This window comes from Opisthocomus hoazin, chromosome 4 (assembly GCF_030867145.1).
Source record: "Opisthocomus hoazin isolate bOpiHoa1 chromosome 4, bOpiHoa1.hap1, whole genome shotgun sequence".
NCBI classification, from domain to species: Eukaryota; Metazoa; Chordata; class Aves; order Opisthocomiformes; family Opisthocomidae; genus Opisthocomus; species Opisthocomus hoazin.
This window is the reverse complement of record NC_134417.1, coordinates 17,757,888-17,781,053: the sequence shown is the minus strand read 5'-3', so window position 1 is coordinate 17,781,053 and position 23,166 is coordinate 17,757,888. Positions and strand designations below refer to the sequence as shown.

The following is a 23,166-nucleotide window of genomic DNA, read 5'->3' as shown; positions in this document are numbered from 1 at the left end:
AAACACAAGGTAGCTCTAATCTAATGGACAAAAACATTAGCTCAGGATACCGGCTTTTTCCTAACTACTAGAGAGGTACACCAAACTTTACATGAAGAGCTCATGAACAGGTACAGGCAGGAGAAAGGTGGGAAACAGCAGCACCGAATTCAAAATGTGGGAGAGCAGACCTTACGCATCAAAATTTATTTTTTGTACTAAAGTCTTTAGCATCTAAAATATAACACATCATGCGAGATGTATATTTGGAGATACAGCAGTGAGGAGACAGGCAACTCTTTCCTCTGTAGTTTGGATGACGCTTTCTTTTCCATCACTCACTACAAATGCCTCCAAACTGTGGAGAACCCAGTACGTTCACCACCAAGCTGTCAACAGCTGCTTTGGCTTCAGTCTGCACTGCCCAATGCTACACTCTGTCCCTAACCCATTGCACTGCTGACCCCACCCAAACTGTTCCTAAATATTGAGAAAAGGATTATCCAGATATACTACATGGATCCATAGATATTTGTGTAGTGACCGCCAATCCTCCTTTTTTCTCACTGATTGAGAGATATGGCATAAAGAACCAGAGAAGATATCTATAATCTCGAGAGTAAAATAGTTTTCAAGCAGGTAAAATGCTGACATCTAATTAGATCAGTATATCCCTTTTGTAGCTCACATTTACAAATACATACTCCAGAAAATAAAGCATATTGATTTTGCAAAGAACAGAAAGGGAGTCATCAGTCTGGAACAAGAGAGCACATCTGTACATGAAAGCGAGTATTATAAAAGTACAGAGGGTTTTGTTTTTTGTTTTTTTTTTTTTTTAAACTTATGTTAAATTTATTGAGTGTCTACATTTTTCTTATTTTATTAAAGAAGGAAAAATGTAGCTGCTGGATCTTAACAATTAGACAATGACCAAATTCTTCATTTACACTTCAGTGCTCCCAAGGTACCCTGCTCCTTCTATGAAACCACCAGTCTAATGACTGCCTCATTGTTAGAGCAAAACACCCACCTCCAGTGCATCACTTCCCAGTCGCGCACTGGAAATCTTGCACTTTTCATCAAAGCCTGTCATTGGAAGAGAATTATACTTTTCTCCTTCCCCCACAGAAAACCCCACCCAAATTCAATTGCCCCAACTGTGGCAGATGACACAAAGAACCCTTTCTTCCTGGTAGTGATAATTAAATTCTATAGCTCATTGTTTCAAATAAGCTTTTGTAGTTGTATGGGAGAGATAAAAAGAATTTATTCTTTTAAGAGGCTCTAATGAAAGTGGCAATAGGTTAAGAAAGGGTAGTTCACAGCCTTCCCATAGCAGCTCAGCAAGAAACAGAGAGGTTTAAGTTGGCACAAATTCATATGTAGGTTATTAAAATTGGATGCTTCTGGTTTCCAAGTCATTATACAACACACGAGTGACACAGGAAGCAAATAAGGTTTTAGCTGCATTTTTATGATTTAATCTTAAAGGTTGGAATTCGAAGCAGGTCTGTACTGCTGAGAGAAAAATCTCTGAGCCAGCTGGGCTCTGGCTTCCCTGTAACACAGTGTGAGTATGGAAATGACCAAAATTATTCTAGCAGTCTTGTGCCAAGAATATTGCCCAGTCTGAGCTCCAGGAGGGGTACCTGGGAGGCAAGAAAGATAAAGGTGGTTCCTGTTGCTTTCTTCTCTGAGTAGCCCTAGACAGAGAGCACAGAGCAGCCCGACTGCCACATGCCCACTAGGAAGACAGCTTTTTAAGTATGCTACCATGCAGATAGGTGCAAGCAACCCTAAGTTTTTCTCCCCTACCACATGGCTTGGAGATGTAATTTCATACAGGCACTGTGTAACCACAGTGCATGGTGCTGTGCTTAAGCCACGCCAGAGAGACAAATCACAAGACTCCTTTGCTTATGGGACTTCAGGACTAGCTTTGATCTCAGAGTACAGGGGAAACTTTGGTCTCCGAATACGGCTTGTTTCTACCTACCGCAGGGAATAAGGAGGTGCATGGCAAGAAAAGGCCACAGCATGAGAGATCAAATGGGAGAAACTGGGTTTGGGAACTTGGAAAGGGGGTGCTACCGACACACACAGCACTGCACACATCTTAACTCCAGCAGAAGGAAAAATTCAAAACAGAACAAAACATTGTCTGTCCTCTTTGCTTACAGAAGCCTTCCTTAATAGGCACTGCAATTCAGTCCCTGTGAAATGCTAATACCTTTAGACAGTCCTACCCCTGGCTCAACATTTAGTCATTAACACTCAGGAAATTATGTTTCCTCCACTAGAAAAAGGTAGTAGTCTGTGAAAGTAACTGGGTCTTCTGAAGTAGCACTGATGCAGTTAACGATGCTTCCTTCTTTGTGCAACACCTCTCTTAATAAGCAGGAAAAAGGCAAAACCTAGTTATTAAAAACATGTTTAATACATATACATATTTTTTAAACTGGTTTTGTCAAATTTTAACAGAAAAAGCAAATTATGAGGACTGGATATCATAAGGTTTCCAAATTTCTGGAACAGGTGCTTACTTAGAAAAATAAAGAAGCAACCTATCATGCTATAAATCTACATTCAGGGTGACAAAACAGACTTAAGAGCAAAAAGATCATATTTGTCCATACTTCTGGACATGAATTCTGCCCCATTGACTGGGCTGAGTCTCTCCTAACAGAATGACACTGATACAAGCTGAAAACTACAAAGCACAGTTCGTTTCTTTAATTAGCTAAATGACTTGAAATTTGAGATTTCTTGCTACTATTACATGACAGGCATAAAGCCAGCACCTCATCTCCCAAATGAAATTTTCTATTACAGCTATTGTAGCCAAACAAATTTAAGAAATTTCGACTGCTTTGAATGTTTGGGGAATTACCTGCATCCAAAATGCCTTGTGCCAGGATTGCTCCAAACTTTGCCATAACGTCATCATGCTTATCATTGATCACTTTGGAATAGAGCTGTCTGAACTGGCTGACCTGGATTAAAAAAAAAAAAAAAAAGAGAGAGAGAGAGATATTATAAAACCAACTGCATGAATCAAATATTCTGTCTTTAATGGAAGCATCCTGGATTTCTGTATCCTAGGATGACATTTGTCTTGTCAACAGCTTTAGTCACTGGCGTTACAAGTCATTCCACTAATTATTTAATTACAGAGCTTTTGTCCACTTGAAGATACCCATACAGCAATTTTAAAATAGTCAGGATGGACATGCATTTCCAAACCATATTTTGCAGGCCTTGCAGGAACAGCCTGAGAACCTCTGGAGTGTCACTGGAAAAAAAGACCAGCTGATGAGTCTGTAGCAAGAACTGCAGAACTGCTGTATCTTCTTAGGTGCATGACACTGTACTTCATTAAATTTCCTCCAATTCCTACTGCTGAAAACCACAGACCTATTCTATTTTTCCTGTACAATATTTCTGCTGTATTGATAATGCCGCTATAGTGCATCATCAAGCAGATTTTGCTACTGCACTCCTACCTTTTAAGTGAAAATCACTAATGAAAATACTTAATAAAGTAACAGTTTATGCCATGATATGTTCACCACAGTATCTTAAACGCACATTAGTAAGGGAAATTGCTAAAGCTTTGCTTATCGTCATTGCTTCAGACAGCTTCATCTTTCACTGGTTCACTAAGTGTTGAAGAGAACAGTATGACATCCAGCAATAACCAAGGCTTTATTGCAAATTAGTAACTTATGTCTTTTAATATACATAGTGGAGCCACAACACAGTTCAAGTAATTTTTATAGCTGAAAAAGCAGACCAGGAAATCCCAATCTGCAACCCAGTCAAAAGCCTGGGAAGCTGCATCCCACCCACAGCATGTCTGGAAGAATCTTTAATATCTCTTCCCCAAATTAATTTTAATCCAGATATCCATGTGACATTTTGTTTTCATTTTCTCTGTTTTCACACTAAGCCTTCACTTGAGATGCTCAAAAGCAAAGGAGGTCTTTTCAAAAAGGCTCCTTTCAAGATGTCTTGAACAAGCTTCTCCCCGCTACTGGTCCACTTTGTTGCTGGTATTCCAAGTCCTCTTCCTACACCTGGAGCCAGAGGTCAGAGGACAGAACTTCTAGCTCAAGGCAGCAGGGCCAGACACAGCCACCAGAGACACAGAGCAGTTCCTAGTACTGCGATTTCAGTTTAAGCTTCCAGGCACAAAGCCCTAATACCAGACAAGCCCCTAGCCATTTTTCACATCCAAAGAGCATGTGCTCTCCAGGGACTCCAGTGATACTTGCTCAGTGACAAGTGCCTGAAGAAAGGTCCTGCCCTTCAGCTGTGAAACACACTTCGTGCCTGCTGTAGGCAAAGAGGCCAAACTTCACCACCACCACGAGGAATGCACGCTTGCACAGCCCCTGATGCTCTCAGCACCGAACTCTACCAGTGCAGCAGGCTTAAACACTGGCTACGACACTCAGGAAAGATCAAAAGAGAACAAAGAGCTGACTGAAGAGATAAATCAAACTGCAGGGGTTTCTGAGCAAAGCACGAGATCAGATTCCCCAGTAAAAGCACATCAGAGCCATGAGGTAATCCTGCAGCCAAGGTAATGCTAGCAATAAATTTCACCACATTTCAAGTGTGAAGTTTTGACCAGAGGCAGCAAGAAGCTGAGACCACACCTTTGAGAGAGTATGTCCAGTATCTGGTACGGTAAGAAGACAGAGGTTGCCTCTCCAACCCACAAGCTTTATACACACGAGCTGCAAGGCTGCTTGGCAGCCCTGCACATAGCGAACATGTCAGATTAAGACCGCATGTTTTCCACAAAATAGTTCTCAATGCACATTAACTCATCCCACTGCTTAAAACACAGGTGCCCTAAAGGAACAGACACTCTCCGTTCCCTGCCTTCACTCTTTCAGCCACTAACCCAGCTGTATTACTTGTCACCTCAACTCCTTCAGCACTGATGGCATCTAACCTGATGAGATTTAAACCAGTCTGTGACAGTGAAAGACACTTACGTTCACATGAGTAAACCATGACCTGCTAAACATGACTGTATTAAAATTACTTTATTTCAGAAAAATGGACAGTCTCACAACCACGAAGCACCAGAGCAGCCAGTCACTTTTAAACAGGAGCTGCGAGGCTGAACCTCTCTGGCAGAGCAGGAGGCATTTATTAAAACTGACAGGGGAAAACCAGCAGCTATTTCCATTTTTCAGTCCAAGTAAGTCCAACAATTTATGTGCTAATATTAGTTCTCTATTCACCACTTTCCCTTTGCATTAAAAAGTGTTTAGTTACTAGTCCCTGTCCCCAAAACGAGGTGACTTCAATTTCCTTGCATTTATTAAAGCTAAGAAAAAGGAGCAACGTACATTTTCAGGGCAGCCACAAAAACAGATGTGCAGCAGGGAGATACTGCACACACAATCCAGGGTTTATTCTGGATATACCGACCAAACTCTGTTCTTGCTTCACTCCATTTATGCTTTTTCACGCTCTCCTGATTTTTATTTATAAAAGCTTACACTGACGTTTACACATTTAATATAAATAGTTTGTGTCTTATGCCTGACCTCTTCTACACTGAAAAAATATCTTAGTTTGCATTTGCAACCTGGAACGGGCCCTCAGGCAGTATCAAGGGCAACCACATGCAGACTAGGTGAACCAAAGCCTTCAGATATTATTCGGGACAGACACACAGTGACACAGAAGCAACACAGAAAACTGTTCCCCTGGTGCTGCTGAGCAGCAGGATTCCAGTGCCTCTGTTTAGAGCACATGATGCCCATGACTCTGGGCTCAGCTCTGGGTTTGGAATATTTATAAAAACAGATGGATGTTACAAAGCTCGTTTGGTGGACTACAAGCTGGAATTTACACCGTAATCAAATCTTCAGAGAACAAAACCCTGGGCGAAATGAGAAGACATTCAGCAGAACTGTAAAGTTCATGCTGGCGTCTGAGGTCTGACGGAGCAGCACCTTGGAGCAGAGGGCAGAAACGCCTCGCTGGGGAAAGGCAGGGCAGGGCTGGCAGGGGAAGTCATCCACTGCCCCGGTCATGGCACACCGCCCCTGTCAGCACCCTTTCCCTAGCATGCCTTCCACAGCTCCTACTCACATGTACACTAGTCCGGAGCAGATGAACAAAACACCCAGACAACAAGCCCACCAGGAACCCACCAGCTGTGGCACCAGGACACCATGCAGGGCAGCAAGCTAACTAGGGCACCGACAACTGCAAGGGACAGAAACCTGGCTGCTAAACCTGAGCAGACCAACTGCCACCTCTCCAGGTGATACGGACAGCTTACAGCAGGCAATCACCTGACAGCAGGCAGTCAATGAACAAGTGCTGAACAGCTACAATAAGAAATAGCCCTATATCCTCTACTTACAAAAATAAAAAATTATGTAGTGCCATATCAAAACCGTCTGCTTTCAGATAAATTCTGCATACTTCTGCATCATGAGAAATGGACCACTGACAACCCTGGAAAATGTATTGAGCAAGCATGCCCTTTCCAAAGTTTTAATTCAACATCAGTGAAAGCAAAATTGTTCTATGAAAGGGTGGGAGACTACCCCCCTGGCCTTAGGGACCAGGCAAACCCAGATCGAAGGACTGCCTCAACACTCGAATGCACGGTAGGCCTGCGTGCTTATTCAGGCTGTTCCTATAAAGCAAATGCTTCACAGGAATGGGACTTTTGACTGGATCAGGTCCCAGCTAAAAACCTTCCCTGCTGCAGGGGAAAGCCTGCTTTGGCAGCTCTGGCTGCAGCGGTTCAGGAAAGTATCATCCTCGCATGGAGCCACTGCTCCATCTCTTTGAAGAAAGCAAGAGCGGTACAGACAAAAGCTCAGTTCTGCCTTTGCTGTTGGGGCACTCTCCTCCTACAGAACGGAGCAAGAGCTCAACAGACAGTAACTTCTTAAGCTGTTGAAGCAAAATCCACCAGAGTTTGTCTAACAGAGCCCTTTAATCTGCTACTATTTTTTCTTCAAACTACATCAACAAGCACACCCCAAGCTATTGAATAGGTTTATTTAACATGCTATGAAACCCACAAGCTCTGTTTCTCCCTTGAAATCTTCAAGCACTTAAAAAATTTTATAGCATTTGGAAACGCTATCAAGACATTTGTTTGGGTGACTTCCAGGAGGAACACGAAAGCATAGGCCGTGACTCATTTCATCTTTACTAACAATATACACACACCATTCCGATAATTAGCGCTGGTCAAAACGACATGCCACTGATTTCAAATGAAGCCAAATGCGCAACCTTGGAAACACAGAGGAAACAACACAGGCTTTAAGACACGAGAATGGTACAGCACCATTTCCTACCACAAACCCAAGGGGCTGTCATTTCTCCGTCTGTTTACCACTTCTCCCTCCACCAGTCAATATTCATGCACATGAAGCCCATGAGATTGTTAAGAATAACACTTAATAAACAGGTAACTAAGGGAAACAGTGGCAGGTGATATGCATGATGCTTTTAGCAAATTCAAGTTCTTAAGAACAAGAGTATTTAGGAATCCGTTTTTAATAAAACAGGTTTTAAACTGTTTGCATTTTCTATCTCTCTTCTTCAAAAGCTCTCTTGAAAGAGCATACAGTATGCAGAAACATCTAACAGTAAGAGGCTTAGATGAAGGAACGTGAAGGTCCTACTAGAATATGGCAAAATTAATTCCTGCATCCTAGCAAGACCTAGAATTTCATCTAAGCGGTAGGGAAAGAGCAATCTGGTCCTGGTTTCTTCACATTGTAAAGAAAATAGGCCAAGATGATCAAAGGAGGATGGAGGAAAAGCCTTGACATTACTTATTATCTCCTCATTTTGCCAAGATGACTATCCTAACACAAAACCAGGAAAATGTAAATTCAATTCGAGATGTCTCCAAAATTGCTGTCTTAATTGCCCTGCAGGTCACTAATACATTATGAAGTTGTCATTGATTTCTGTTACAATGATCTCATCACCTCTATAATTTAGGATTCCATTTCACAAAATAAACTTGTTATTGTTCTGTATCCTGCATTAATCTGGTTCTTAAATGTATCAGCAGAGGTCAGGAAAAATCATGCTGGCTGCACATGGAGGAACTGTGTTTGAACTCCAAAGAGGCCATATCAGCTTTACAAAAGATTTGCTACCCCTTTTGGCACTTAAGCAAATTCAAGGGACCTCCATATAATGAAAATTCTTTATTTAAATTTAAAATCTTTAAATTATTTGTTGAAATCAAGAGTGAGCACAACAAAGAGGAAGACGAATACAGAGGAAAGAAGACAGCAGAAGTTATTCAAAGGCATACATCTACATTCTTTCACAACAAAAATGGTTTCTTTTAAACCAGAATACTTCGATTCTCAAATCTCTGTTTATTGCTGTCATTTTAGCATCGCAATGCTCACCTCTCAAAACCCTGAAGTCCTTTTATTCCTGAAAAAACGAAATCCATTCAAGAAAGATTTTTTGCTACCATCTTCATCTCGAATCAATACCAGGAAATTTAAAGTCCTTCTAACACAAAGCTCACAAACAAGAGGTTTACAAAAAAGAAATAATCCCAGAACAGACAAAACTGAAAAGTAATGAATCATAGGTTGGAAAAGACCTCTAAGATCATCAAGTCCAACTGTCAACCCAACACCACCGTGCCTACTAAGGACATGCCTACTAATGACAGGAAGCTGGTCAGACTACATATCACAATCTTTATTAAAATTGCTCTCTCTCACATGCAAAGCATCATGAAGTATTTAGCAGCAGTGAGATGATGATATGTAAAATTTAGCTTGTCTGTAACCCCATCAAGATCACATGTACAGCTTGTGGGATATGAAATCCATCATTCTCCTCTTACTAGCTGCTTATCCAGCACTGCAAATACTCACATACATCAGGTTAGACACTTTGGCACACAGTATACCAGCGTGCCACTTCGGAATCTAATCAGATCAAAATATGTCACTGTAATCCGAAAATGGCTAGTTTTCTGAACTCCACCCTTTCACATCAGAGTAAAATAGTTTTTCTTCAGACTGGCAGAGTGGTCCAAAAAAAGTTTCCCATGGATAATATATAATTTAATTGGCAAGATACTCCTCTAAATACTTCTACTTTTGAGCAAGAAACTATGATGGTTATAACTAACTTTTGGGGTGTTCAAAACCAGCAAAATTTATGTATTTTGTGTTTAGTTCCTAAATTAGCACATTATTTCAGGGATTATTTATTATTTTATAATCTGAAGGGTTTTTTCAGTTTTCTTTGCTTGTTTGTTAATATCTGCAGTGCTTCTATGACCAGGTAATGACTTGCCTTCTGTATCTATGTTACGTAATGCCACACAAATTTTGGCTCAAAAAAGGCTCTGGCATAAAGCTTTTTCACTTCCTTTCCCCATTTTTAATCAAGTCACTCAACACCAGACTGTACATCTCATCCTATAATTGCTAGCCAACTATTTTAATCACCCATTTAACAAGCCTAGGTATTACACATACCTCTGAAGTCAAGGTTACAAGGCCTCTTTGGTGACAGGGATCTGACTTATTACACATCTCAATTTGTATTTTTGCTTGCTGTTTTCCTGGCTGCACTGTTCTTTCGGACACACAGACTCCCTCACCCATCACCTCAGAAAGAATGAAACCCCAACAGACAGACTCAGCAAGTAATCCACAACAGTCTCAGACATCTGACTGACTCACAGCAGTCTGCAATTCCCATCCCAAGAGGATTAGGGTGCTTTGCAAACTAAAATGAATTTCTTCTTCTAATGTCCTTTCATAGAAGAAAGTATCATCCTTCTTTCTTTCAGGTGGGAAACTGAGGCACGGGAGAGCTATACAATTTGCCCAACATTAGAGGAGTGAAGAATGATTAAATGCCATCTCCTATACTGGGGGTGCTGGCATTCCAAGCACCTGAAACAAGGAAGAAACGATAAAAACAACAAGCAGTTTCTTTCCATAGAAAGATAAATTGACTTCATATTACAGAGACTTCCTATCTTGGGGAATGATAAGAGGATCCAACAGAACGCTAGTGTTCTTCACTGGCTTATTCAGTTGCACTGCAATTCTGATAATACAAACAACATTCCCAGATTCTGCTCAGTGAAAACTAACTTGATTTTTTCTTTTTCTTTTTATTTTTTTTTTAAATAGTCCAAAGGAACAAACTGTCTGCCAGCAAATCTTCATGTTCCGTGACTTGGAAATACCCAGACACCTGTATTTGTAGATATCCTTTGCTGAATTTTCCTAAGGAAAATTTTACACTGGACAAAGAGTTTTTTTCTTTCTCCCCATCCAAATGCAGTAAAAAGTGGCTGTTTTATCACAGTTCAACTTCTAAAATGACATCATTAAAAGCAACCCATATATGACAGATGAGTAGCAAAGTACCAGTACTACTCTGCCCCAGCACTCACCAGCGCAGATGAAACGTGGAACCTCAGACCTTCTATTAATGCGGACCTTTAGTCTGTACAAATGTTTGCATATCATCAGCTGTCATATATTCACAGGGCATTCTGTTTTTAAAAGCTAAGTACAGCATATGCGATCCTTTTTGCCTTCTGAGCAGAAAGAAAAACTCCATTAAAAAAAAAAGTATTTGCTATAAAGCCACTAAGCTAGTTCTGACAGCAGAAACTGTTTCACCTGAAAGGTGTAAGACTAGCTACAAAAGAAACGCAGTTATAACAGGACTTCCCTGCACCATGCCCACATCCAAACCTAAGTCTACTGTCATGAAAAACAACTTCTTTACTAAATAATGACGTTCACACACGCCATGAGCATACAGGTCTCAATGCGTGTTAGCAGAAGACAATCACTTTCGTATCATTATGAGATACTTTTAGACCTTTCAAGACAAGAACATTTATTCTTGTAACACCTAAAGTGCTGTCATCTATCAGACATGTTTTGGTCAGCACGCAGCACTTCTCCATTCAAAAGCGCATGCTCCCATCCATGCAGGACCTTCCTGTTGTGCATTCAGCTCTGGCTCTTTACGAGGCATGTACACTCTCTTGCCTGTGCTTACATGCAGTGCCAGAAGCTAAAGATTTGGTATTCAAGACCATTTTTCCACCTAACAAGCTGGTACGTAAGGTATGTCACATTACCTTTGGGCAGGTAATCTCGGTCTGCTGGATCATGATAAGGGCAGATGCAATCAGAGCTCCTTGACGTACATAATTCACAGGATCATTTGTCATTGGCTCAAGCAAATTAATTGCTTCCTAAAAAAAACAAGAAATAAGAAGTCACAAAGTTAATACTATTATTTTTAGTATCCCAGGATTCAGTGCTCTAGTGGAAGGTTATCAGATTGATGCTGTCAGATATATTCTTTAATATATTTTGCTTGCTCTTGGTAAATGAAACAGAAATCTGTATTTCTGTGAATTTTCATCAATCAGGAAGAAAAACCCTCACAAAAAAACCAAATGATGGATGGAACAAGATCTACTTGCAGAAACAGGGCAATAAATAAACAAGAGTCGTTGTCAGCAACAGATGCATTTAGCACACTAGAACTACTGACATGTCTTAAATAGTACACATAAATTATTCGTATACTTTCTTTGCCATTCTTCCCAACAAAATACATCAGCATTATCTTCATTTTCTGCGTAAGGAACAAATGAACCAGAGATACCAAACAACATGTTGGAGGTTAGAAAATGAAATGGTAAAAAAATCCAGGTCCCAAATTCTTGGCCTTATACTTTATTGTTAGAACCTGTAACATTTAGCATCCTGTGAAAGCATTAATTTCAAACCTACATCAAGTGGGGCTGCCTCTGAGCACCCATATAGTAAGCATAGGTTTTAAAAACATTTGAAAACGCTATACAGCTTCTTCAAATTCAGTAAAACTTCCCAGCTAAGCACAACAGGAATATAATCCCCAACGATCTATGAATAAGCATTCCTTTCAATGCAGTCATTGATTATGAAAAACTACAAGGGAGTCTGTCATAACAAATACTGCTTAGATGTATCCAAGACCAGCATGGGCAGCTTGCAGGCACCTCAGGCTAAATCACCTCTTTATGCACATTTTTTCATCTCCATTTATAGTTCTGCCACTCTGCAAGCCATGACTTGAATATACATAGAATTATTACGGACATAAATTCATTTCTAGCCATGCAAGGTCCTCAGTGCACATTACACAGGACCACTGAGCTCATCTAAACTCTGTGCTACCAAAATGAGATTGCTCTCCTTCCTCAATTTGCTTTCCCCTATCCAGCCCCTCCCCTTTCCTTGTGCTCGCTGCAGCCCTTGTCTCACCTCTCAGTGAGCTTTTCCAGCTTGATAATTCAACAGAGAACTGTTCCCTCTTTTTGTTGTTATCTGGGTCAGTTTTCTGTGAGTTTGTGTCTGAATCTGCTCACTAGGGAGCTGCACAAGAGACAGAACAAAAGGTGGCAGGAGGGACCAAGACGACCTGTTTCAACAGCAGCAAGTTGTTAGTGGGCTCAGCCAGCCTTCAGCAACCACACTCCTCAGATCTAAGTGGAACAAACCTAAGGTAGCAGTTTGTACAGCCACGGGCTGCACAGATTAATTTGGTCTGTGGCAACACAGGGGCTTTCTAAAAGTGCTCTGAAATGGCATGTGAAGCAAGCTGCTAGATACTTTTTGGAACAGGAGAAATAACAGTTAAGACCTCCACCCTAAGAAGCTCAAAGAGATCTTTTAATCTACTATGTGATCTTCTGATAACACAAGTCAGACAGAAGCACTTGGTAGTCTCTTGTATGGAGGTCTCTTCTGTCCATACTTAAAACTCAGGACACGAGCAAATGCAATTGAGTTCGTGAGTCTCCCATCACAGACCCCTCTAGGTGTTACTCCTGTCAGGGCGAGGCTTTTAAAAACAAGCTGATTTTACACAAAACAGTATTTCTAAGAACCACTTCTAGAATAACATCATGCCTTCACTTAGACTGCTTTCGCCAGCTGAGCGATCTTGAAGGCTGTGCTTCTCCACCTGAAGGTGACTGACTCATTCTTTGGCACGCACGCAATACCATGTATGGAAGATCCATTATGACGAGAAGCTGAACTTTCCAACCTCCAAAGCTGAACATATTTGGGCCTTCAAAACCTACTAACATATGGTCTGGGAGACATGTCTGCAAATAATCAGATGGTTTAGGTCTTTATCACGCAATGTATCTGGAAATAAAACAGATTTCTTTGTGCGAATAAAAGTATTTCCAATTAAATCAATTTGTTAGATGCAGCAGGTTAAAAATAATTAGCTCCTTGATTCCACCTTCCACTTGAGAATAAAGCAATCTGGATAAAAGTAAGACTTTCGGTTTGCTTTCAGCTCTGCATGCGTTTGATACTAAAGACGGCAGGCAGTACACGTCAGCATTCTGCGCATTTCCCAACACAAGTGACACGCTGGGAAGCGCTCACTTGCAAGAGCCACAGACCAAGTGCTTGGCACCAGCTGAGGAAGGGATGATACAAGATAAGTGTGAGATTTAGCAAACACTCAGAAGCACAAAATATTACCTCCACATAGACAGTCTGTGCACCTGTTTTGAAACTGTGATTCTGTGATCATACACACATGGGGGTGAAGTAGAGGAAGCTTGTCCACAAATTCACTTGCTGCCTGTCCTAATGAGTGGGAATCCTTCTCCTCTAAAAGGTCCCTGCTATCATCGGTGAGAATTATCCTTCACTGATCCTTATAAAGTGAGACTAAAATTTACTGGCTGTGAATTGTACAGATGAAACTATTGTAAATTCCATTAAAATTCATTGCACTTGGCTTTACTACATGGATCTTCCATGTAACGTGTACCACAGGAAATAAGAAAGGAGCTAGAAGTTATGCAAAATGCCTGCTGTTTTCCTGTCACCAGCACCCCCTTGTTCCTCCTAAAGCAGAACATCCAAAAGATCAACTCCAAGGGCAATGAGAGTATTGATTTTGGAGCACTGAACGTACATTTCAAGTTCAGTGGCAACTTGACAGTAAGAAAACTCTAAGAAAAGTTTTGAAGACATAATTCCAAGAATGAGGCAAGAGCATATAAAAACATTCTTCTACTTTATCTATTCTGTACAAGCAGAAAAAGAATCTCTGTGCCCAGGACAGTGAAAAAAATTAAAGAAGTATTGCTCTACTCCAGCTGGCTAGCAGAGTACATGTGCGAGAAATCTTATCTGTGTGTACAACATTTCCACACAAACACCTCTCTGGAAGGAGAGAGCAGAAACAGCCTTGGCAATGGATGCTTCTGGTCCTCACCTTGTTTCCAGTGCCTGCACAGCAGATACCCAAAGCCATGGCAGCTCCATAACGCACATGGGGGTTGTAGCTCTCTGACAGTAAAGAAACCACACTCGGACACTGCTCAGGAGTCCTAAAGAAAAGCAAAAAAAGAATGATGTTTATTATTATTGTTCTTCAAAATAATGGAGACTTCACTCTGTTCTTACTGGAAATTTTTAATTTTTCTTTCGACACCATATGCTTTGCATTTCTCAAAATGTAACAAGAGGGGTGGAACAAATGGACTAAGGGGAACAGGGAAATACACAAATGAATAAACTTCCCTATCACTGCTGATATCACACCCAGTTCCCACTACTAAAGTCTTCCTTTTTAGTGCATGTTTTCTCCCTTTCAAAGATTACCCAGCAGAATGACGTATCTATTGAGAACGAGGTCTTTATCTCTAGAAATCACGCTGCTGTGACAGACTTCCCCCTAGCAGAGGTTTACTCTCAGTGAGACACAGTACTAAATCTCCCATCAGCAGACACAAACCCCATCTCCAGTATTCAATCAGCCTTCAAGGTTGGTGGGTCCCAAACTCCCTTTTGCAATCACTGCTTCTGCCAGCTCTCCCTCACTCCCACCTACTGCTGTAAATCAAAGCATGTAAGAAAATGCTGATACAACGCACACTTCCGAACAGTGTATCAGCAACATCTACTATTGCCTCCTTACAGCATCACACTGCGATCTCTTTGAAGCAATCTGTGAAGGGAGCATTTGCTCCATGCCTCACCCCTGGGAACAAGGGTCCTGGTGGTTATTACAGCAACAGAGCATCTAGTCCAGTGCTGGGAGAGGTGAAAGGAAACCCTTGATTTCCTACAGCAAGAAGCACATGCTGCTAATGAAAACAGTCTTGTGGTGCTGCTGATGCAAACAGTCTTGTGAATATTGAGGATTTCTGAAGTAGGGCAGAAGTCACTTGCAGGTGTGAAAATACTAATTTCCCTTCTGGTTTTGTAGTCATGTTTATCACTCCATTAATTTTGATGCCACACAAACAACTTCATAATATCGTGCACTGACAATTTCAGCGTACCTAATTCAGCAAGGGCAAAATTGTAAAATAAGTATCTCTGAGTCAGACAAGTCTGCATTCTGAACTCATCGCAAGCACATCTGTCACAGCCTGTATGTTAAATTTACCCGATCTCATGACACCATGAACACTGGAGCAATGCAGGAATGCAGTTGGCAAGTACTTGCTCATGAAAAAGAAATATGGGAAACTATAAATTGCAAGTGATTTAATTACGTCTGTTTTCAAAGTGCACATCATCTGGTTATCCACTCCATCTCACTGTGTCTTGCAGCTCAGATTAGCTTTTTAATTGTCACACTCACAATCCTAAAATCAGTCTTGCAAGCCATTTACTTTGACTATAAACTGATTTCAGACTTAAACATACAAAGCAAGAGCAAAGAACACCACAGGTTTAGCTTCCCTTCTTACATTTGCTAGACAAAGACGGAGGGGAGGTTAGAGGGTGGCGGCAGTACCTGCTGTATACGGGAAACAGAGCATCATGTAGGGTCATTAAACGTCTGTCAAAGCACTCTAACTCCAGAGGTAGAAAAACCATTATAGACTATGCTTCAGCATTATTATTTAAACGAATACCAGATTCATAGAAAACAGTCAAAAAGACCTTAAGCAATAACCCAGTTCACTCTCTTCTTTCATTGTGACTGGGGGACAGAAGACATGCTCATATAACCACACACACAGTTCTACTCTGCACACAAAATCAGTTGATTTCTGCTCTAGCTGTTATCTCTACCTATTTCAACACTGTTCCCATAGTCTCCTCTGGTAACCAGTCCTAAACCCCCCTTCCCAACCCTCTCTTCTGCTCCAGCTGATTGCAGACAGCACCACCACACAGGCTCCAGTCCTCCTCAGGCATTGCTGATGGGACCTGATGGCAGCCAGGTTTCAGGGGCTCTTCCAGCCCTCGGCAGTAACGCCAACAAGCACCCAGGTCTCCTACCTCACTCCTGCTTCCAGCAGTCTGTTTCTTTATCAGTTTTCCTACAACAATTGCATGGGGAAAGAATCCCATCCACCACGACCACCTCAACAAACAAACAAACAAACAGCAGCAAAAAAATACACACAAGAAGAAAGGAACCAACCCAGCGCTGCTGGAAACCACTGTCTCTAAGATGCAGCGGTGATGACGGATGTCAAGAAAGGGGGAAGAGCTGGAAAACGGAACAATTCTGTTCTGCAACCAAGCAGTAGAACTGAAGACTATAAACTAAAAGACACATTTAAAACCACCTGTCAGTCTCTTGCTCAAATAACAGCTTGGATGCTGACAATGTTTTTTTAAAAATGAGCTGATGTGGAGACCAGGAGTCACAAATTCTATAATAAATGAGCCCAAGTATTCAGCTGCACAGAAGATTTCAGCTTTTGCACAAAGACTCTTGACACCTTTGTGTTTGCTTTACTTCAGCAAATGTTAAACAGGCAGATTGTGAGCCAAAGAAGAGAAAAACATCTTCTGGCAAAGATGTGATTATGCACTTTGAGGCATTAATCATTAAATTCCCATTTAGAAAGCTGGATTTTATAGAATCGTTAACTTGGACACATCTTTGTGTCTGCAGGCTCAGAAGTTCCAACAGTTTTTACTACAAAATCAGGATTAATGTACACTAATTGATTATGGAATTCTTAGCCAGACTTACATTATTTGTGGCCATCATTTTAAACACTTTTATCTCAAATCTATCCATAAAATTGTCAAGTATTTTGACAGAGGGCATTCCGTAATTCCACTTTGGGAGTTAAAGCTACATAAGGGGGTCCCACCACCTGCCCCAGTAACGCAGTCTTCTCAAATCCGCAATTTTTTAAAAGTGTCTTCCCACATAATAGAGAACTAGAAAGCAGAACCACAAGTGAGTTGAGGAAGCTAGAGAGCCATGTAAAAATGCTTATCAGAGGAACAGGACTTCAGTACACAAGAGCACTGTTGGCATCAATGCTTAAGCAATATCTGCTTGCTCACTTTATTGCTGAGGCGCTTTACAAAGTCCTACACACTGTTGCCAAAGGTTAGCCCATATAAGCCCAAACCCACACTTCATAGAGTTCATAAAATGCAAAACAATTCTGTCAAGTGATCAAAAGAAAAAATAAATGGCCCTCATAAGCAGTTACAGGCTGCAATCGTGCTCCCGTGGCATTACTTCCAACTGGTAATTCAGTCAGGGAGTGTGTTTAAAACATGACCATGTTCCCCTCCCCTTGGCCCGAGGCTTTCACCCTGCATTTAGAGCACAGCCAGACAAGCTGCTGGCGTGACGTTCAGCATAACGGAGGGACAGTCCTGCTGCTGACGGGGGAAGCTTCCACTTCGCCGGTACCACGCCCCGCGCAGGTTCCCAGACCAAGCCCACCCCTCTGGCTCCCTGCTGGAGACCTCCACCACTCTGTTGTGCTTATGGCTGAATCAATGTGGTTACTGAGTAGAAACCTCTGATGGGAGAGGGAGGGAAGTAATGAAGAGTGTGAGAAAATGTAAAAAAAGTACTCAAAAGATGATCAATGGTTTATCAGAAGTCAGACTCAGCAACAGGCTACTCTTAGTCAGCTCTAATACAGACATCTGTCTTTACTACAAGGTAAACACAGAAGATAACATCACATGAAATACCAGAATAACATCTGGAGATCGAGTTGGCGGAAGTTTCATCTCCAGACACAATTTTTCCCCCTCCCTCTTAAAAGTCACTGTAAGAGTTACAAACCTGAAGCATATTCAATATATTTTGAGGACAGGCACAATGTACCACAGTCCCCTAGTGTGACCTTCCCATAATACAGTCCAGTGATTTAATCTAAAAATTCCTACGTTAAAGCCTATGGCATGACTCTAAACTGGGCTGTGTATCTTAGAAAGATACGAAATGTCTATTTTTAAATCAAATTATGTTTAATGGGCTGGTTCCTTCCTTTTTTTCCTAACACTGGTTTTGCTCAAGCAGTTTGCTTTTGCAATTACATTTTACTACAACAGCGAAACGATGATTAAAGAACAGCCTGATGATTTCCTTCATTTTCATCTGAAAATTGCTCAACTGCTCCTACATAAGCCATCCAAACACAGACATCAGTGAACTCAGACTAGTATACATAGTGAACCCAGTGAACCCAGACTATTTTGTATATATACAAAAAACCAAACATCACAACTAGCTTCAACTTTGTTCTCTCTGTTACCAGGAAATGAAATAAATCAAGGAGATAAAAAAGCCTGTAAGTTTTTTCTATAGGACTTCCACACAGTCATCAGCTAAAGCTGTGTTTCCAGGAGAAGTTTTAGTGCTGTGATATATGGTTCTGCAGATGAAGGACTTCCTACAAGATCCATTTTGTTTGTTACAGAAGTCATTAACAAAACCATAAAGAAAAATAAAGATACACCAAGACAGTAATGAGAGATTCTCAGCAAAACATACTAGTTTGTTAGTTTTACTCACCAACTGGTTGCTCTCAAAACCTCCACGAGAGACAAACACCCTGTGTGGCTAAGGATTTTGAATCCTCACTGAAACCAGAACCAGAGAGAATACAAAGGAGCTGCCTAACTCCTACCCAATAACCTCAGCCTCAACTTTGACCTAATTCTTGGGGACATTAATCTCCTGGACACAATTAAATCCAAGTGACATTTATATACATATAAATATTATATTATATATAAAAAGCTGATACTTAGCTTCTAAGTGCCCAAGAATTTCTAAGAAACCAAAGAAAGTTTCGGAATCTTCATTACTTCCAAAGAGAGGAAATAAAAAGTTTTTCTTAAACCTCTAATGCAAAAATTCACAAAATAAAACCCAGGAAATTGATTGTTACTAACAGAGGCCAATATGAACGAAACCACCCAGATCAGCTGGACACAGAAGGTGCCCAGTTTTCCTGTCACTCCACGATGTTGACCGTGCTCTTCATAGTTCGCAGCAAACCTTGAAATTGTATTTCCCTTTCACCATGAACCATTTCTTACAGCAGGTCTATTAGGAAGCTGAAGGCACCTAAATTGGGTCTTTTTCTGAAGGTAATTACACTGCAACATCTGCAGATATAAAACTGTAATCCTTCGTACGCTTTGCCTCCAAGAGCCTGATCGAGCTACTGAAAGTTGAAGAACACCATTAGGTACATTGATTCTGTTTAAAAATCCACTTCAATATTTTTTTCGAAAAGGCATGCAACAACTCCACGAGACAAATTAAAAACTCAGATTGCCATATCTTGAAGCATATATCACTTAGTTTCTTGGATCACAGCCCAGTTAGAATCACATCCAAATACTTTTGTGCAGTTTATCTCCAATTCCGTAAGTTACACATCTTGAAGGTTAAGGACTATTGTCACTGCTCTTTATATTTCAGCAATATTTAAACACAAAACCCTGTATATGTATAAAAGGTAGCATCAGTAGGTAAATAAATGGAACAGCGAAAATAAACCATCACACTGGCCTTGTGATTGAGACTAAAAATGGAAGTGTCTGAAGCATCACTAACATGCGATTATTTTTTAGTCTAAATATTTAAGGACTTTACAACTCTGTGAAAAATGAAATGTCAGAGAATTAAAGAACAATGTCAAATATCTCTTTTAAACTCCTCACTAAGCCTCCCCAGTCATGCTGCAAAAGATTCTAAATGTTTACGACTTTCTAAATGATTGGACATGAATTAATCTTTTGATACAAGACTATTTCTACAAGTTGCTTTGGTAGCACAGTGACAGATAAAAACCGAAAAGCTTAACAGAAGTTTCATTTCATCCATGAATGAGTTAATAAAGGAGGATCACAGATATCTAATTGCACAACTTGCAGTCATTTCTGAAGGGGGGGGGGTGTAGCAGAGGGGGGAAAACAGAGAAGATGGGAAACCTGCAGAGAAAAATGTAACAAACTGACATACTTCGGTGTAGACTAAGCATGGGTGTAAACTCCATCTCTCTCGACAGAAAGGATCCGAGCTATTACCATGCCAGGAATTTCCTGCAGCTATCTCATGTGCAACACAGCCTCCTTCTCCACAATGTTTTCCTCCGAAATCCTCCTGGTTGCCTAAGCAAGGCTTGCTAAGGAACGGGAACTTCCAGGAGGCCTCCCACCATTGGGAGGATGAGGCTGAGTGCTGTCAGCAGGCACAGCAGATGAACCTGAGGGATCAGCACCGACCGAACAACACTGTCACAGTGACAGCCCATGTCTAAGACGTGACCCCATTCAAATCAAATGGTACTGGCAATTTGAAAAAAGAAATAACAGCAAGAGGTGGAGGGAAAAAAAAAAAAAAAAAAAATCTATGCACAGTTCAAATTTTCCAGTTACGGTGGACCAGGAGTGGGGTCTAGCAGGATTTAGGGTTTATCACCACTAACACAGGAGAGGAGCTGGACATGGGGCAGTACAGAGGCCTGCACAAAAAGCCTGGCCAGAAGCACACAGTGAAGAACCTGCTGCAGATTTGTAATAGATATACAAGAAGATGTGTTTCTCAGAAATTATTCAAACCTGGGAAAGTTTAAAAAACATCACAAAAGGCAGACACGTTTTCTAACCATCTGAAATAAAAAAATGCCCCAATCAAGTACACGTGCTATGCAAGCCTACAAGCAACTAAACTCAGATCATCTTCCTCTGCAAGTTCTTAAGAAAACTGTTTTCATCTGTATTTAAAAAAATAAGTTTCCTTTTCAATTAGATAGGAATGTTTCTATAGCTTTCATCAGAGCAATCTGCAGGCAACAGTACAGCCTTCAGCCAGTGCTTCATCAAGGTGCCTCCCCACCTCCCAGTTTATTTAATTTAGCCATTCTAGTGGCTGAAGAGACAATTTTGTCATACTAATTACATTACAACATCCACTGAGGCATTCCAGAGAAGTGGGAACACTTGACTTTCACTCTGACTAAAACAACTCTTCACTGCAGTAACCAACAGTGATGCTTCTCAGACGGTAAGATCTGTGAAGAAAATATATAAAGAGGTAATATAGAACTCAAGTTGACAAAATTACACTTCTGTAACACTGACACTTCCCCCCTCCCCCAAGTGATGGAGGGATGGTGTCTACCGTGCTGCGAAAGAGAAAATGTAAAAAGTAAAAAAAGAATAAACCTCTTTCAAGATAATGCTTCAGCTCCAACACAGGCTTGCATCGGTAACTGACGCTGATGATTAGCAGATTGTTCTGATACATGCATTATCTATTTTTGTCCCCCAGAAATTTTACTTCTGGTCTTTAAATTCAGATGTGACAAAGATCTGCAAGTGGCATACACCCACAAGTATACCACTAAAGTTAAAGGATTAATGTACCTTTCACTATACTTTGTGGTTTTACTCCGGAACACTTTTTCTTCCATTTATGATTCTATCTCCATCTCCAGAAAGTGGTAATAATTCCAACCACCTTTCAACAAAGAAAAAAATAGCTCAACTCTCAATGATGAAGGAAAACAAGCTTCATCTGTACAATCAGAAAGAGTGAACACCGGCTGTGTTTAATCCAAAGGAAATTTTGGTAAAGACTTCAAGTACAGTTAGATTAACGCCAGGAGAGCCTTCAAGATTTATAAAATAAAACAGAAGTTGATTAGACACAGTTGAGCTTAAGGAAAACTGAATCTAAATGCTCATTAGCCCAATACAGTATTGTCTTGTCTCAATTTCTGCTTTTCGTATGTTTTCATGTGCTTTACTCTTTCAGTACTGTCAAGGGTGACAGTGGGGAGGTGGTCAGATAACGAAACAGAATTACCTGGATTAATATTTATTTCCTAATATATACTTTTCTGAAGAATACAAATATTAAAAATCAATTGCAAACAAATACAGGTAATGGAATGGAATCTTACCAAAGGTTTCCTTTAAACAGGAAAAATAAGGAACAAGTGAAAACCGCTTTGCTGGAAATTCTACTGTAGGATCTGAACCCACTTTAGTCCAGTACTGTTATTAATTTCTGGCAGCAGCTTTCTCTTTTTGGCCCCAAAGTAGCTGTGTCCTAAAGATATGAATGCCTTTTTTTTTTTTTGCCCCCCCCAATTGATTCACAGTTCACTGAGGAGCTGATTCCCAGCTCCAGCCTGGCAAGCACCAGCAATTCACGGAACGCAATGGCCGCTGACACACAGGGGGTCAGACCACAATCTCCTGGTCTCTTCTGGCCTTAAACTCAAGGACTTTATTACACACTTGCCCAGCTAATGTCCTTGAAAGTGACCTCTATTTCCATTTTAAAGCAGAACTGTGAGACGGTGTTAGAGACCGTGCACACATCTGACATAGTTGGAAGGCAACAAAACGGAACACACATGATAATAAAGAGCAGCTGCATGAAGAAAGATTTAAAGTAACAGCACACACACTTAAAATACTGTGCCAGACAATAGTTTTCTTCAATTAGCCAAGAAAAAAACTGGAGCGTTTACAGGGCAGCAGAACTTTTTAGGGTTAACTGTTCTTCCGTCCCGAGAGCAAGCGAGCAAGAGCAAGCAGGCGGTGCATACAGCTACAGTATTGTAGCATGAAGGGTCATTTACAGGATCTGCACATCCTGATACAGCTACAAGGAGCATACATTATAGTACCGGAGCACTGAATCCATTAACCCTCTCTGGCTCTTTTCCAGCCAAACTCCCACTCATTTGCTTCCCTGCTTTTCAAGCACTGGAGCTGGATACACTGGAATGAGTCAATCAACAAACAAGGGTAGCAGCAGACTGCGAGCTTCCCTAATGAACAAAGAGAAAACTGCACATAGACTCTGCTAATCACTTCAGTAAAATCA

The 23,166-nt window shown here is 40.8% G+C and overlaps 1 protein-coding gene across 1 annotated transcript in view; it reads right to left on the bottom strand.

Moving 5' to 3' along the window:
- Positions 1-23,166, bottom strand: part of PSMD1 (proteasome 26S subunit, non-ATPase 1) — a 76,785-nt gene that overhangs the window by 12,738 nt on the left and 40,881 nt on the right. Inside the window, exons 17-19 of the mRNA XM_075418151.1 lie at positions 14,299-14,413; positions 11,138-11,254; positions 2,873-2,975 (exon numbers count right to left, since the gene is read on the bottom strand). Of these exons, the coding sequence (XP_075274266.1) occupies positions 2,873-2,975; positions 11,138-11,254; positions 14,299-14,413 (335 nt within the window). The remainder of the gene's footprint in view (positions 1-2,872; positions 2,976-11,137; positions 11,255-14,298; positions 14,414-23,166) is intronic.